The 13,845-nt window shown below is 35.4% G+C and overlaps 2 protein-coding genes across 3 annotated transcripts in view; both read right to left on the reverse strand.

The window, feature by feature from the left end:
- Window positions 1-1,285: 1,285 nt before the first annotated feature.
- Window positions 1,286-9,000, reverse strand: LOC102588251 (ubiquitin-like-conjugating enzyme ATG10). 2 transcript variants are annotated; one of them, XM_006350367.2, is made up of 6 exons: window positions 8,643-9,000; window positions 8,508-8,558; window positions 8,361-8,435; window positions 4,210-4,309; window positions 4,038-4,135; window positions 1,286-1,677 (listed from the first exon to the last, which is right to left on the reverse strand). In XM_006350367.2, the coding sequence occupies exons 1-6, from the start codon at window positions 8,799-8,801 to the stop codon at window positions 1,435-1,437; spliced, it is 726 nt and encodes a 241-aa protein (XP_006350429.1). In that variant the 5' UTR covers window positions 8,802-9,000; the 3' UTR covers window positions 1,286-1,434. The 2 variants fall into 2 exon arrangements, with proteins under 2 accessions (XP_006350429.1, XP_006350430.1); XM_006350368.2 differs by lacking the exon at window positions 8,361-8,435.
- Window positions 9,001-11,694: 2,694 nt separating this feature from the next.
- The window catches only part of LOC102590214 (rhodanese-like domain-containing protein 4A, chloroplastic), a 4,625-nt gene continuing 2,474 nt past the window's right edge, over window positions 11,695-13,845 (reverse strand). The window contains exons 2-4 of the mRNA XM_006350372.1: window positions 13,441-13,543; window positions 12,858-13,097; window positions 11,695-12,197 (exon numbers count right to left, since the gene is read on the reverse strand). Of these exons, the coding sequence (XP_006350434.1) occupies window positions 12,144-12,197; window positions 12,858-13,097; window positions 13,441-13,543 (397 nt within the window). The 3' untranslated portion in view covers window positions 11,695-12,143. The remainder of the gene's footprint in view (window positions 12,198-12,857; window positions 13,098-13,440; window positions 13,544-13,845) is intronic.

Consider the following 13,845-nt stretch of genomic DNA (forward strand, 5'->3'; position numbering starts at 1 on the left):
AAGCATCTACACATCATTTTTACCCTATTTTTCTTTTATTATTCTCTACCATTCCCAAAAATTATAAAAATCCTTCTTTTCCACAATTTCTCACTTTTTTGGATACATCATTGTAAACTATCATCGCACGATTTTTTCTTTTTTCACGCCTAAAATCACTCTATGGTATTACCAATTATCTTCATCACTCTATTTTTGAATTTCAAATATTTTCTCTTTCTAACTCATCGATATGCAAGTTATTGAAAAGACTTCTTCACCTTCTGTTTTATCCATTTTTTTCAACTTCGCCACAAATCCTCTTAAATCTCTCCCAAAACCTTTCCCTCTCCTCCTCCACCACACCAATCACCATCCTCCGTCAACCTTCCTCCAGCCTCAACCTGGTGGTCCATCCTCATTTGTGACGACGACATCAAATCCGATACAAACTCAATAAACTTCACTTTCAACATCTGGAAATCCAGCCCAGATCTCTTAATCAGATTCTTCGTCGAATCTCATAACTACGACTTAACCCATAAATCTTGGATCTACACAACGGAAATCCAAAAATTCTCAATCATATTGACGAAATTCATGATCTTAAACGTAGAAGGATTTCTTCATCCTTTTTTTTGTTTCAACAGATCAAGTTAATGACTTTTTTTTCGATTTTTTGTTGTTCATCTTTTTCTGATACATATGGGTTCAGTTTTTCAATGTATTAAGTTGTTTTTGTTTCTTAAATTAATGTATAACACCTTTGTTTCATCAATTATTATTATACATTACAATTTTATCAAGAGTTATTGGTGGCTCCAGTAAGGACTTAGGATCGAGATCCATGGGACATCATCATTGTTGAAGGTGAAAAAAAACTACAAGAATTGATACAGAGCAAAGGAAAAAGTGTGGAAGGATTTCTTCATCATTTTATTTTATTTTTGCTTTTAGCAAATCAAATTATTGATTTTATTTTTATTTTTATTGCTTTATCTTTTAATGTATCTAGTTTAACTATAAAAAGAAAATATTAAAAAAATTATGCAGGGCGAAGCAAGACAGATTAAAAATTTTGCGGATTAAGCTCAACCCGCCCACGCCATCCCCATTGCCATCCCCAAGTAAATAGCTATCAACTAAAGAGTAATTGTTGCAAATAAGCGGATACAAAGTGTGCTTATATATTTTCAATATAAGTTTTTTTGACATTTTGCAACTGTGAATGTAATCCTCACCAGCATACATCATGTAAGGTAAGAGAAGCTCATTGAAGTAATCTGCAATGCCAAGACTTTTAACAGAAATTAAAATTTTAAAATCTACTTCTGCCTATTCACATTAAAAGATTAATTTTATGTAAGGCCTAACATCTGACATAAGCCCCACCAATTTTGCATCTTAGCAGATGATTTCATTCTAAACATTTACATTGAAAAGAAAAAACTAAATCTATATTACAGTAGCAACATTTCCAGACTTGCTGGGTGTAGAGTTCATAAATGTAGAGAATTTTAAGGGGATTTTAAAACCAAAGACCGGTGATACAACTGAAAACCATGAGGTTAGATACTTCTCAATTGCAACTCCACCTTGAGACACCACTGAAGGTTCATTACTGAAAAGCAGCTTCATCCACTCACTAGTCCCACATGGATGCAAAGTATACCATGGCCGATTCAGGTACGGGTGCTCCTATAGATAATTCACCATTTAAATTAAGACACATCTCAACGTGGTGCACATTCATAACATATATATATTTCCACTAAGTTATCTTCATTCTAATGGCATCAAGGAGGTATAATGGAGAAACATAAAGAAATATCCTTGTAGCTACTCTTTTGCTTTTACTGGTGAAAGAGGGTTAGGGAAGAAACATAGTAAGAGATACTAATTGACAGGATATGAAAAGGATCTTCCAGGAAGATTCAGCAACAATGGGAGTTTTGCTGGAACCTACACATCCAAATGGCCTCAAACAGAAAATAAGAATTCCACTGAAATACATGGCAACTACTAGAAATTGGTAGCGGTTATGATAGTCAACTGATAACTAAAGGGGTTTTTGGTCATGATATCACTTGCAAGTTGAAGTTTGGCTACCAGTATATCATATACTGGTGAACACTGTTGCTTTCGAAAAATGCCCATGTACTCATGTCAAATCCGCCACATATGAATAACTTTGACAGATCCGACTCACACTCGGCGGCTGAGCAACATAGCTGGTGAAATAATGAAAAACTTGTTTGAGAAGTATTTCAGGTGAAGTATGGCTTTCACTCAGAAAACTTAACTTCAACCTTTTCTTTTTATGAGGAAGAAAAAGCTTCCACCATTTTTTACCAAGAAGGAATAATATAATTATAGACAAACGTTGCAGTACTCCCTGATAACTTAAACTGCATCAATGCACTATTCCTCTCTTTCATGCAGAGAGAACCCTGAATTGTGTGGCCAAGAAGAATGGCAGAGGTTAAAATGTAATGACAAACAAGATGATTTTTGTTATTAGTGGTTGATTATTGTAGAGAGGGAGGAGACTTGGGGAGAATTAGCAGCAGAACAGGGACTACTAAATAGTCCATGGGTATTTTGTGGGGATTTCAACACTACGAGGTTCCCATCAGAAAAGAAGAAGGGAGTCGGAATAACAAAAGCAATGACAGATTTCTACGATTTCAAAGGAGAGATGGAAATAAGGAATTTGAAGGCACAAAATCAGAGTTTTGGTGATGAAATGGCTATGGAGATATGCTTCAGAAGAACCTCTATGGAAGGAAGTTATTAGACATAAATATAGGGAGGACAGTTGGACAACAAATCCAGTAGCCACTCCTTATGGTTGCCGTGTTTGGAGGTCCATCAGAAACTTGTGGCCAAGGATGTGGAACAATTCAAGGCTAAAGGTGGCGAATGGCAGGAAAATATCTTTCTGGAAGGACAACTGGCTTGGACAAGGCACTTTACAACAATCTTTTCCAGACATGTACATTCTAAACCCAACAACAAGAGGCAACAGTGGCTGAGGCATGGTCTGAACAAGGATGGAACTTGTCTTTTAGGAGATATCTAAATGACTGAGAACTGAGGAGGGTAACAGAGTTCTATAATGTTCTAAGTCAATTTCAGGGTATCAAAGGAGATGAAGATCCTATAGTATCAAAGAAATTCCCAAGGAAACTTTAAGTTGACAGAAGCTTACAGGATTTTGAGCAAAGTTAATAACCAGGTTGACTGTTCGCCATGGAAAATGATTTGGAAAGTGAAGATACCTCTGAAAGTGACATCTTTCTCTTGGCTGGCAGCCAAAGAAAAACTGTGTTGACACTGGAGAAGCTGAGAAGGGAAGGTTTTAATTTATCCTCTAGATGTTATTTATGTGGGAAGCAATCAAAGATAGCCAACCATCTCTTTTTACACTGCAAATGGACGTACCAAATATGGAAGATCTTCATCAGCTTGAGGGGAATCAGATGGGTGATGCCAGGCAACAAAAGGGGGGCTGCTCTTAGCAGTTGGGGCAAAGAAGGACTTCTGTCAAATCAGAAGAGAGATAGAGGGTTGTCCCTGCATGTATTTGGTGGACTGTATGGAAAGAGAGAAATCAGAAAATGTTTTGAAGATAAACAATGGAACATTCAAAAGTTGAAGATGAATTGCTTAGCTCGTCATTATTTTTGGTGTAAACAGGAATGTTTAGTACAAACAGAAGATATTTTTGATGTTCTAGACAATATGTAACTAGCAATATAGGAAGAAAGTATGCTATAACCTGTAATGTTTTGATTTGGGGGACTATACTTTTCTGGTGTAGTATATCTGTTGATATATACCATTATCAAAAAAGTTTAATGTAGATGGATTACACAGAGACTATCGAGGCATAATGGGATCAGGGTTTGATGGCTAAATGAATTTGAGAGAAAAAGGATATCACTAATCTTCTTTATAAATAGAAGGCAAAGCCACATAAAATTACCAAGTGCAAATTGAGATTACAAGGTGAGAAAACATGATCAGCTTTCAGAAAATAAATTAAGCAAACATACCTCCCGAGTTATAAAGGTCCATTTAGATACTGCTAGTTCCTGTGCAGTATAGGCAGGAAAGTCCTTTTCCAGGTCTTCTATTGCCAAGGGTTCTCCATCTATGGATGTAGCATAATCAGAACAATATATATGTTGGTGTGTAACTTACGGCATAAAATGAATGCAAACATACCACTGCAGTATGCACGGAAATAAAGTACTGGAACCCTGAAAGAGGAACTGTAGATGACATGAAAGTCGTAATGATGTCTTTCTTTGCTGTCCTTTTGAACCTTTAAAGGAAAATCATGACAATGTTCAACCATTTATAGTTCAAAGACAATTAAGAGATGAAAACTGGAACAGATATATCAAAGCAAAGTATGTAGTATTGAAGATGGAGCATGGATATGTATAAATGTTGACAGCCACATACTGGAATGGAACTATAAAAGATAATGAATCTAAAACTCCATCAGACACAAAAGTCATCGTTGTAACCGATTGAAGGCAATTGATGTTTAATTAGTGTGGCTAGAGTACTTAAGAGGAGCATATTGTTGATAAGAGCACCACCATCTATCAAATTAACAGCCATATCCAAAAATTGAAAGTCTTTAATGCCAAGGACAGGAATAAATGATCTCATTAAACTTATTGCCTGATTGCAAGAAATTAACATGTAAACCAATCTCGTAAGAAACTTGTATCCATAACTTTTTCTCTCTCTAAGTAAACACTCTCCACACAAACAAAAACCTTAATACACAACGGTAACTTTTTCAGTGAGTCTAAGGCATAGCACCTTATGGAGCCACTGGACAGAGGCCTTCCGGCACATCCACTTAACCGAATTGCTCCCCTTGCTGGAGCGACACAACCAACTGACGGTATTTCTAGAGAAGTTCCGTGTGCCACGTAACAACTGTAAACACAACATCGACGGCGAAATCCCCACCCAGGGATTCAATCATCGCGAGAAACACCACTCACAATGGGATGTCAGTGATAATGCAACAACATACCTAGAGAAATTCCACAATTAGGGTCTAAGGAGGGAAGAGTGTACGCAGACCACCTAGCTTATATTGATGATATTATTATTTTCATTTTTCCATAGTGGAAGTAGTGGAAATAGTAGATTTATGAAGTTTATCATGAAATAGGTTAGAAGATATGAGAAATCCTCTAGTCAAAGAGTTAACACGGATAAAGTTTCTTTTAACTGATTCTAAAGCTAGTGCATACAAAATTAACAGAATTAGAAGATGCACTGGCTTCATGGACAAAGGCTTTCCTTCTACATATTTGGGTTGTCCTATTTATGTGGGAAGAAAGATGATTTCTTACTTTGATGATATGGTTGCAAAGTTGTTAAAAGATTGAATGGTTGGCAAGGTAAGATTCTTACTTATGGTGGTAGAGTGGTTATGATTAAAAGTGTGCTTCAATCTATGCCTACTTACATTCTTACTGTTATAAACTCCCTTGTGAGTACCCTGAACCTTCTGGAACAACACTTTGCTAGTTTTTACTGAGAATCCAGTGATAAGAAAGCAAAATATCACTGGAGATCTTGGTATTGGTATCAGAAACATGAATGACATCTCCAACACCTAAGCCATCAAAAGATGGTGGAGCTTCACGGCTCAACCTTCTTTATGGCTGATTTCTTGAGGGAAAAATATTGCAATAGTGTTCGCCCTGTGTCCAAGGCATGGACAAGCAGAAACTCTCAAACATGGAAATCTCTAATTAAAGCTAGGGAGAACACTGAAAGAAACATTCTTTGACATATTAATCTTGGTTGTTGCAGCATGTGGTGAGATAATTGGATTGAGAAGGATGTTTTGGCAGACCTTTATCCTGGTAATATTGATAATAATAATAATAAAGGCTAATGTCAGTGACTATATTGACAATGGAAAGTGGAATTTGGAGGAGCTTTGTGAGGTGCTCCCAGATTACATATCTCCATGATTTTGCCATCTGGAATGTTACCCAAGATGGCCATTACACCAACTCTTCAACAACAACATACCCAGTGAAATCTCACAAGTGAGGTTTGGGGAGGGTAGAATGTACGTAGAACTCACCACTACTCATGGAGGTGGAGGTAGAGAGACTGTTTCCGAAAGACCTCGGCTCAAGTACAACACACACTTGTATAAAGAAGAAGACAATGAAGAGAAAATCGAAACAAAAAACAGGGCAAAAGTAGCCAAAATAGCAATAAATCATGTGATAATCGAAATGCCATAAAACCAATATTAGGGTAGATTATTATTGACAAACAATAATAAACCATGATAAGAATAAAAACAAGAACTATAATAATACAAGTACAATCGTAAACATCAACCACCCTAATATGAGTCCTCCAAACCCTCTTATCTAGGCCTTGTCTTTGGTAACCTGAACCTGCATCATATCCTATCTTATCACCTCTCTCCAATACTTCTTTGGCCTACCTCTGCCTATCCTCATACCCTCTATAACCAACCTCTCGCACCTTCTCGCTAGTGCGTCTATGCATCTCCTCTTCACATGTCTAAACCATCTCAGTCTCGCTTTCCTCATCTTGTCGACCACGAAGGCCTGACCTACCTTATCCCGTATATCCTCATTTCTAATCCTATCACTCCTAGTATGACCACACATCCACTTCAACATCTTCATCTCCACAATATGCATCGTCTGGGCATGAAATCTCTTGACTGGCCAACACTCAGTCCCATGCAACAAAGTCGGTCTAACCACCACCCTGTAGAACATTACACCAACTCTTTAGCATGAAAAATCATCAGAAAGCCTAAATAGAACGACACCACTCTTGAAAAGTTATGGCATAAATGTTTACCTTTTAAAATTTCATTTCTTTACTTAGAGATTGATTCTTAAAAAGTTATTTGATTCTCCATAATTTCGGTAACCAATTAGTCTCTAGATGCTTTTGTTGTACTACACCTACTCGTGATACAATGAACCATGTTTTATTGATGGAGAGGCTGATTGTTATGTTTGGAACTTCTTTGGTAACCCTCTGGGAGTTAGACATCACTATGTCTATAAAAGAAGAAATTTAAATATGTGGTGAGATGTTAAGACTAACAACAGCGTACATAAACTGTTTCAACAAATAGTTCCTATTGTATTTGTTGGGAAATTTGGAGGAGCTGGACTTCTTGTAAATATGGTGACCAGAAAAGATTTGTTACTTCCAATATGGAAGTGCATATCCTGTGGAACATAAAGACAGCCATATCTGTGGCATTTCCCAGATGCGATATTTCAGGTAACTGGACTCAATTATGTCAAAGAATTGAAAGATTCAAGCCAGTAATCAGTTGGAGACAGGTTACTTGGACCAGACCACCGCTTGGAAGGATTAAATTTAATACTACTGGAAGCTACATCCAGCAAAATAACAGAGCTTTATGGTGGTGTGGCGAGGAATGATTCTGGCAACCTGATCATGGCCTTTTCAGTCCCAATTCAATGTAAAACAATCAGGCAGAGGCTATGGCTGCTATGTATGGGACTAACTGGTGCAAACAGACTGAATTCAATACTTTTGAACTTGAATTGGAATCCTTACTGACTACTGACATGATCAATAACAAGGTCACTAATAATCTCAGGCTCAAATGTATCATCAGAAACATTATCAAGGGTATCAATGGTGTTGATGTGAAGACTTCACACTGTTTTAGGAAAGCCAATCAAGTGGCCAACTTCTTATCCAAACAAGCCTCTTCAAGTGGAAATGGGATCTTCTTCTACTCTTTTCAACATCTTCCTAAAGGGGTGAAAGGATTATTTCAACAAGATAGATGGCAACTCCCTAGTATTAGAAGAAGATATGACAAATGTGACTTCTTTGTGAGTTAATGCTCTTATGCTAATTTTATGAAAGGTATTGTATAGGCAGTCTTTCATCTTTTGAAAAGATTGAATTTTCAATATTTACTTTTGCGGGGGGGTTAGGTCCACGTCTCCCTTCAAATTATGTAATCTCTTTTTGCATTTATATAGACATGGTAAGGTTCAAACCAAACCCCCAAACCATAAGGCTAAACGCCTAAGGTGATGGCTTAAAAAAAACAAGAGATTTGACAATTAATGCATTCTACCAAAGACTCAAATATTAATCCAATATATAGCCCAAAATTATTGGAAATCTTGGTTGCAAGAGTTGAGCAGTTTAAACTAGAAATAGTCGTTGTTAAAACCTTCAACACAGGTGAGTAAGAGATAAATATTTTAAAATGAAGCACTCTTATCAAATAAAATGTTGTTTCCTAGGTAAAGGAAATTACTTCAAGAATAAAAGGTGTAACATACCATTATGGCAGTATCATTACATAAATCTTCACTAGAGCAAGTCAAATCTTCTATTCCAGCAAGAACACATTCTTCCTATAAATGAAAAAAAAAATCAGCAAAGTCTTACATGCATAACCTCTTAAAATAGCTCAACCCAAGACAAACCTCAGTGGTTCTGTGAAGAATCATATTCTCCAATGATAAATATCCTTGTAGCTGCCAAAATTGCAGAAAAAAGGAGTATAAAATATATGAAAAAGAAGATTGTTGAAATTCAAAGCAAAATGCAGAAAGATAAACCTTGGTAGCAGCAAAACCTGGTTTTTTTGGACAGTTAATCCATGACCAGTGAGGAAACCCTAGATCGAAATTGTTCCATATCTCAGAAAAAGTAGAAGCAGCATTGTGAAATTGAGTGGATGTAATGGTGCCATCCCATGAAGAGGAGATGGATGACATTTTTGCCCACAACACAATATCTCTAAATATCACCCAATTTAAACATATGGACTGACCACAGATTGATATACAGAGAGAAAGATAAGTACATATGTCAACGAAACCCCAAGTTCATATCACCTTTTTGCATATGACTCGACTTCAATTTTTGTACCTTCCGATAAATCTCTCGTAAACCATCGACTTTTCTGTTTTTTTCACTATTCCAAACTCAATACTCTATTTTATACTTTAACAAAAGAAATTTCTATTCTTTTATTAATATTATATTATTATTTTTATTTCATTCTTATTTTCTTCTTCTTTTCCAAATAATTATTCTATATAATTTTCATGTGATTTAATATCTTTTTCAATTTTTTTTATTTAATATAAAATTATTATTTATTCTAAATATTTAATTAACATAAATTGCAAGCAAATATTATATAATATACAAATTAATGGACAATTCAAATAAAAGTAAAATCATTAGTGAAATACAATTACATAAACATTATATAAATACACAACTTTCAAGATTATTACATTACTCCTATAAATGCTCTATTAGTGCATTACGAAGTTAAAAATGAACAGTTTAGTCCTTAATTTTTCTATGTCTAGCTAAATATTGTTCAAACTGGAGATTTTCAAATTATATTAGTGACGAAAATAAAAAAAATTATTAATTCGGGATGAACATAGTATATATTAAATAATATATTTTTTATAAATATTATATTATATTTAAAAAGAGTTGCAAATATTAGGTATTTACGTAGTGGCATTATATGTAAAATAATATGTTAATTACAAAATAATAGAAAGGCATAATACATAAACATAACCCTTAACTTGGCTTCAACGGATAACTATGCCCTCCAACTCTGAGTGTGCACAAGTAGACACTTAAACTCGATTAAAATTGAACAAGTAGACACGCATGTCCTACATAGCATAATACACGTAGGACGTCATGTCGGACACAAAATTTCCATGTAAGGTGTCATGTAGGACTAATGCGTCTATTTGTTCAATTTTATATAAGTTTAAGTGTCTACGTGTGCACACGCAAAGTTAAAGGTCATGGTTGTCAACTGACGCCAAGTTAAATGTCATGTTTATGTATTATGCCTAATAGAAATAAATAAATAAAAGTAAAATAGAGAGCGTGAATAGTAGTTCTCCAAATTTGGAGTACTGCTATTCACCTCTCTAAAATTGAAGAATAGAGACTAAAATAAAGAGGGGTTGGACTGTCATTCTCTATTTTACACTTCAAATATAGAGAATTGAGAGTAAAATAGAGGTGAATTGGAGATGATCTAAATGGTTGAGCACATTTATTAACAATTGATAGGTTGAAGGTTCGATATAGGGTGATTATTTGGGTGAAAATGATGTATATTATGAAATAAGAAAATAAAAATGAAACAGAAATAATAATATAATATTGAGAAGAGAAAAAAAGATTTTTTAAAGAGTAAATTAGAGAAATAAATTGGAATTGATTGCGAAAAAAATAAGGGAAAATTGTATGAAATAACAAGCTATTAATTCAAATTAATTGTTATAGTCATAGTTTATTTTATTTGTAATTCGCAGCAAACAACCCATTTTTTTGACATCTGATTCGGTATACAATTAGCCATTTTATACATTTCGGTATAAAATGTGTTTGTGTTTGTATAAAATGAGAGAATAGTGTATATACAAATACAAATACATATATTTTCGTCTTATACACTTATAACTATACAAATACATATTTTATTATACAAATTGCAATGTATAAATGAATTTATACAAAACTGAACAATTTGTATAAAATTGGATGTATCTAGCGAATTATACAAATCAAAAGCTCCATAACAAACATAAAATTTGTTATGGAGCGCAATTATGCAAACTATAGTTATAACATACAAATATAATTTTATGTTTGCTATGTGAAAGTTTTCCAAAAAATAATAATAAAGAACTCTCTCTCTATATATATATATAGAGAGAGCGAGAGGGGGTAAGATTGGAGATGTATTATAGAGACTCAATTCTCTATTTTACTCTTCAAATATAGAGAGTGGAAAATAAAATAGAGAGAGGTTAGATATGGTCTAATGCTTATTTAATGATGTGAGAGGTACGCTAAAATGAGGTGTGATAGCATTAAGGAGGTCTCATGGGCCTCATTTGTTTGCACTTAACAGAGCTATGTATCTTAATCATTTAGATTCATCCCATTAAGTGTGTTTTGATTTTAAGATTAAAATCTTAATCATTCAGATTCCGTCCATTAAATCCATTTGTTTCTTTTCAAAAAGAAGCCTCTTAATGGATTTGAAAAGATCTTAATGAATCATATCACCAGGAGAGTCTTAATATATATCATTCAGACTTATTTAATACGCTTTAAAATAATTAGTCATCACTTTTCTTTCTCTTAGCGCAACTTTGTTCTCTCCCTCTCTTTTCTTAATCAAACATCAATTTTTTCCTCTTTGAACAAGTAAGTTTTCATTATCTTTACAATATTTTTTATATTAAAATTTTTTTGGGGGTATATTGATGTTTATCAAGAACACTGTACCTCTGCTCTTTCAAGATTTGTGTACAAAACTTTTTGAAGATTCTACTGCAATAAGAGTTCATGGTTCCTCCTCCTCCTCCTCTCACATTGGTTTGTTCTAGTTATCCGAGTAATTTGACGGTATAAGTTGCCGCCAAGAACATGTATAGCTATGAAAATTCCCAGAGCATTTGGATAGAGTTATGAGATAATTAAACTAAACCAATTCACATGTTTCTCTTATCACGTAACAGAGTTAGGAAGCTATTTATATTTTTGTGTTCGTCATCTCCTCTTCAACTTGGAAAAACAAATTCCAAATCCGAGGCAATAGACATTAGGGCATAAGGATAATCCGGCGATTCCAAATACATTTACTTAGTCATTTGCTCAGGAACACCAGTTTCTCTCAGTGTTACAAGCAGATCATCAATCAATCATCTACAATCCCTGGGGTGTGGGTGGGAAAAGGCCATTTCAGAGACTTAATAGGCAGTATTTTGGTAACAGAGCTTGCTACAAAGGAGCTAGCTAAAAATTCTTGTTCAACACATACACTAAAAATGAAAAGTTTAGCAATGCCCAAAACTGGACTATAGAAGTTATTCTGCATTCCATGGTGGATCAAGGAAAAATCAAAGCAGACATCATTTGCTTTGGTTTTTCAGTGTGTGTCAGTCATACTCTCTTCAGAAACATATTGATGTCAAGCTGCAGTTGAGACATGGCAAAGATTACACCATTCACATGATCGATGAGATAGGAGGCATCAAAGGAACGACATGCAACTACCATCAATTTTGAGGCTTTGAAGGAGAAGGGGACGATGGGGGCTTCAAATCTGGATACTGCAAGATAGATAAACAAATAGAGTCAATATTTCACGAGCCTAAAGTTGTTCCCCGCAAAAAGCATTTTGATGGTTCTGAGCAAAGAGGACAGATAAAAAGAAGCTATGCAGAACCATTCTTAGCATTAGCACATGACCTAAACTGACTGACTGTAACAAAACAAAGAAGGAAAGGAGACACAAGAATTAAGTGTTCCACTTTGGTGAGTTTGGCACTGTCAAACTGCTGCCTACCGTGGGATGCACGGTGGTCAGGTGATAATTTTCGAGAAAGAGTTTAGATCAATTGGGATTTGTGCCAGACTCCCAAAATGAGAACCACAGACTAAAGCATAAAATGACTCCATCACAGTGCGCCTATGAGACAGCCAACTTGGATACTGAAGATGCAAGTGGCACGTAGATATATTCAAGAATCGTCCCAAACACCCTTCCACTACTCCTGAGGTGTGTTAAGGAATAAAGATAGTCATTTAATAGCTTTGCAATCTCACACCCTTCCACTACTCCTGTGGTGTAGTAAGGAATAAAGATAGTCATTTAATAGCTTTGCAATCTCAGACACTTGCTCATGGTCATGGTCGTGTAATCAAGGTGGGACAGTGTTCACTTATATGTGTGCAAGAGATAGAGATAGAGATAGAGAGAGAGATCATACATTTGGATATGGGGATGATGACCTAGGACCACATTTTATTGCTGAGGGTGAGTCAGCAGACTTCTTAATGGGACCATTGCTTATCTGCTCAACTTGGGTCACACCTATAGCGGATGGAGATTGACTATTAATTTCATTTGCTTGAATCACCCCATTATTGCTGCCTTGTCCTTGCAACCCTTTATCCTTCTTCTTGGGATAAATATGAACAGATGGAGGGAGAAGGGTTTCTTGGATCTCCTGCAAAGTAAAAATAAGCATTTTAACTGACCAAGATGAAATTATCTGTGCAGAGTTTCTGATAACTAAAAACATTGTGCTTCTGATTTCATTCCAAGACCAGCAACATAAAGAAAGTGCCCAAGGAAACACTTATTAGATTGTCAATTAGGCCAGGTCGATGCAGTAATCACGACCCCAAAACTATCTGAGCCTCTTATCATTTGAGAAACGACAGAATTATTCGCAAGAATACATATAGGCAGATCATTTGCAAGCTAAGTTACAGAAAATGATACAGTTGAACATGAATGAAGAGATAAATCATCCCAACTCAAACTACTTGGAAGAAAGGAAGAAATACCTGCCATCCTTTCTTGCCTCTTATCCCACCTCGGATAGCACAAGCCTCTTTGAGACCATTTTTCACCAATAGTTCAGCTACTTTAATCGAGTTCCCATCAAAACTACCTTCCACATCAAAGAAAGATATCTGTCAAACTCTTTGAACTACTCAAATAGCCAAGTGTTACTTGTCACTATCTGCTATTACAGCAGCTACCTTTAGAAGAATCCACTGTTTGTCAGAGCAGAGGCCATAAAGGCAATTCTCAGTAAGTGAGAGACATTCAACAAATACATGTTCATTATGCGGGAAACGACACTATTCTCTCTTCTTCTTTGCAGTAGCTATCTGATTGTACAACACAGCTATAAAGCTACTTAGGCTGCCATCTTGGTAAGCAAAAAGCCTCATTACCCCCCCCTC

The sequence above is a fragment of the Solanum tuberosum genome, unplaced genomic scaffold (assembly GCF_000226075.1).
Source record: "Solanum tuberosum cultivar DM 1-3 516 R44 unplaced genomic scaffold, SolTub_3.0 scf00124, whole genome shotgun sequence".
Lineage (NCBI taxonomy): Eukaryota > Viridiplantae > Streptophyta > Magnoliopsida > Solanales > Solanaceae > Solanum > Solanum tuberosum.